The 1,694-nt window shown below is 52.1% G+C and overlaps 1 protein-coding gene across 1 annotated transcript in view; it reads right to left on the reverse strand.

The window, feature by feature from the left end:
* The window catches only part of LOC107102666 (NMDA receptor synaptonuclear signaling and neuronal migration factor-like), a 56,572-nt gene that overhangs the window by 40,786 nt on the left and 14,092 nt on the right, over positions 1–1,694 (reverse strand). Inside the window, exons 4-5 of the mRNA XM_015402054.1 lie at positions 577–1,329; positions 137–209 (exon numbers count right to left, since the gene is read on the reverse strand). Coding sequence (XP_015257540.1) covers positions 137–209; positions 577–1,329 — 826 coding nt within the window. The remainder of the gene's footprint in view (positions 1–136; positions 210–576; positions 1,330–1,694) is intronic.

Genomic DNA, 1,694 nt, shown 5'->3' on the forward strand with positions numbered 1-1,694 from the left:
CAAACGTTCTGGAAAATATTAGCGTTTCGTGTTCGTTTTGACTTTGTGTGGACGGGGCCTCAGGACAGTGGTTCAGTTTTAAATGGACAGCATCAAACAGTGAGTGGTGGTGAAGGCGTGTTTCTTCTGTACTCACGCCTGCATGGTGGTGGTGGCCGTCTGAAAGCTGAACATGTTCTCCTTGGGGAACCAGCTATTAGACCCGTCATCTGAAAAGACAGAACAGGATGGAGGAGGCGAGTCACAGACAGAGAGAGAGATGAGGCTAAAGATTAAATTACAAAGTTAAGTTTATACATTTTACTCTATCAACAACAGATCTACTTTTCTGAAAAGACCCGCCCTCTGTACTTCCCGAGAGGGAATGCCTTTTAAACACTTGTGAGAGGATGCACGAGTCCTTGTGCAAACTGTTAAATTAGCTGTTTGCATCGCTCATATTTTCCCACTATGTCAGACTCACCAGTGCTCAGTGAAAATGGGGACGAGCACGAAGGACGGCTCTACGTAAACTTATCACTAGAATGATTGACAGTTAGAAGGACCACTTGGTTGAAGCAGCATTTCATTCTCTACCTTTGTTGTCAGTGGACGTCCGGTCCTCGCTGTAGACCCTCTCCAGCTTCTTTCGGTGCTTTTCTCCATCCTGTGGGGACGAGTCCAGGTCCAGGGACCGCTGGCTTTGACATGGGGCCCGAATGCAGGCCACACAGTCTGGGCTGTAGTCCTCCCTGGACCCTCCTCTCCTGACCCACCAGTCGCCGATGTCGCTGGCACTCCTGGAGCTCTGTAGTGGCTGGGAGGCTGTTGAAGGGCCCCCTTGTAGCTGGTTGCTATGGTGATGGCTAGTGCGACTATGGCTGCTGTGGTGGTGGCTACCTCGAATAGCCGCAGCTGAGGACTGGGTGTGGATGGCAGGGTTGGAGGGCTGGGGCTCCCTGGGCCCCTTCAGCACCTCCAGCTCTACAGCCTCCTGGCGACCAGCGCCCCCCAGAGTCATCCTGCCTTCCCTTGTTATTGTGTAAACTCTAGACGGCCTCAGAGCAACGCTGCCCTGGGAACCTCTGGCACTTGGTGGGTCCTCTGAGGAGAGGCTTCGCTCTACAGAGAGTCGACGTTTTGAGGGCCCTGGAAGGCCTTGAGTCCTGATGGGGTCGACCTGAGGGAGCACCTGTGGATTTGACCTGGGACTGGGCTGATGGGGGCGGCTGGGCTTAGTTAGGGCCAGACTTTTGTGCGGTCTGTGCGGTGGAAGGGTTTTGTTCTGAAAGCCACCGACGTCTGGAGAGTCACAGTCCTGACCAGCGAATGAGTCTGACAAAAGACGATCTGGTGAGGAAGAGAAAAAGATCCGTTTGGGTATTCATGCAAACTCAATAAATCATGTTTATGCAGATATCAGGAGATTGTTTATTCCTCCTTGGAAACAAATTCAATTCCTCCAGGGCTCCAGGATTCAGCCTGACAACTGGATGACTGCTAATCAACATCCTACAAACCTGGTAAGAAGGAGACATGGAGGCTCTGATACACACAGCAACAACAGCAGGAACAGACAAGGCCACAAGCTAGTCAGTCAGTCAGTGAGCAGTCAGTCAGCAGTCAGTGAGCAGTCAGTCAGCAGTCAGTGAGCAGTCAGTGAGCAGTCAGTGAGCAGTCAGTCAGCAGTCAGTGAGCAGTCAGTGAGCAGTCAG

Source organism: Cyprinodon variegatus, unplaced genomic scaffold (assembly GCF_000732505.1).
Source record: "Cyprinodon variegatus isolate N-32 unplaced genomic scaffold, C_variegatus-1.0 Scaffold1294, whole genome shotgun sequence".
Lineage (NCBI taxonomy): Eukaryota > Metazoa > Chordata > Actinopteri > Cyprinodontiformes > Cyprinodontidae > Cyprinodon > Cyprinodon variegatus.